We start from the raw sequence: 277 nt of genomic DNA, 5'->3' as shown, positions 1-277 counted from the left end.
AAGTGCCCAGCAGAGGAGGTGAGCCTCTCGCCGCTGGCCTCCATGGACGCCCTCCTGGAGCAGAGCAGGGAGGATTTTTCGGGTTTCTTGGCGGACGAGTTCATCAACTTGTCACCGCCGCAGGCGCAGGACTACCACTTTGGCCTGGAGGAGGGCGAGGGCATCAGCGAGCTCTTTGACTGCGACTTCGGGGACTTCACGCCCTTGGACTTCTGAGGCTCTGTCCAGATGCTGGCGGGGGAGCTGTCAGGCTTGGGGGGGCCACGCCTGGGCTCCT

The 277-nt window shown here is 63.9% G+C and overlaps 1 protein-coding gene across 1 annotated transcript in view; it reads left to right on the top strand.

Moving 5' to 3' along the window:
• LOC104083614 (transcription factor E2F1-like) overlaps nucleotides 1-216 on the top strand; it is a gene marked incomplete at its 5' end in the record, with an annotated part of 981 nt that extends 765 nt beyond the window's left edge. The window contains one exon of the mRNA XM_009587143.1: nucleotides 11-216. Coding sequence (XP_009585438.1) covers nucleotides 11-216 — 206 coding nt within the window. The remainder of the gene's footprint in view (nucleotides 1-10) is intronic.
• Nucleotides 217-277: the final 61 nt, after the last annotated feature.

The sequence above is a fragment of the Fulmarus glacialis genome, unplaced genomic scaffold (genome assembly GCF_000690835.1).
Source record: "Fulmarus glacialis isolate BGI_N327 unplaced genomic scaffold, ASM69083v1 scaffold28921, whole genome shotgun sequence".
NCBI classification, from domain to species: Eukaryota; Metazoa; Chordata; class Aves; order Procellariiformes; family Procellariidae; genus Fulmarus; species Fulmarus glacialis.
Note: the sequence above shows the minus strand (reverse complement) of the source record. Positions and strands in the feature narration are given on the sequence as shown.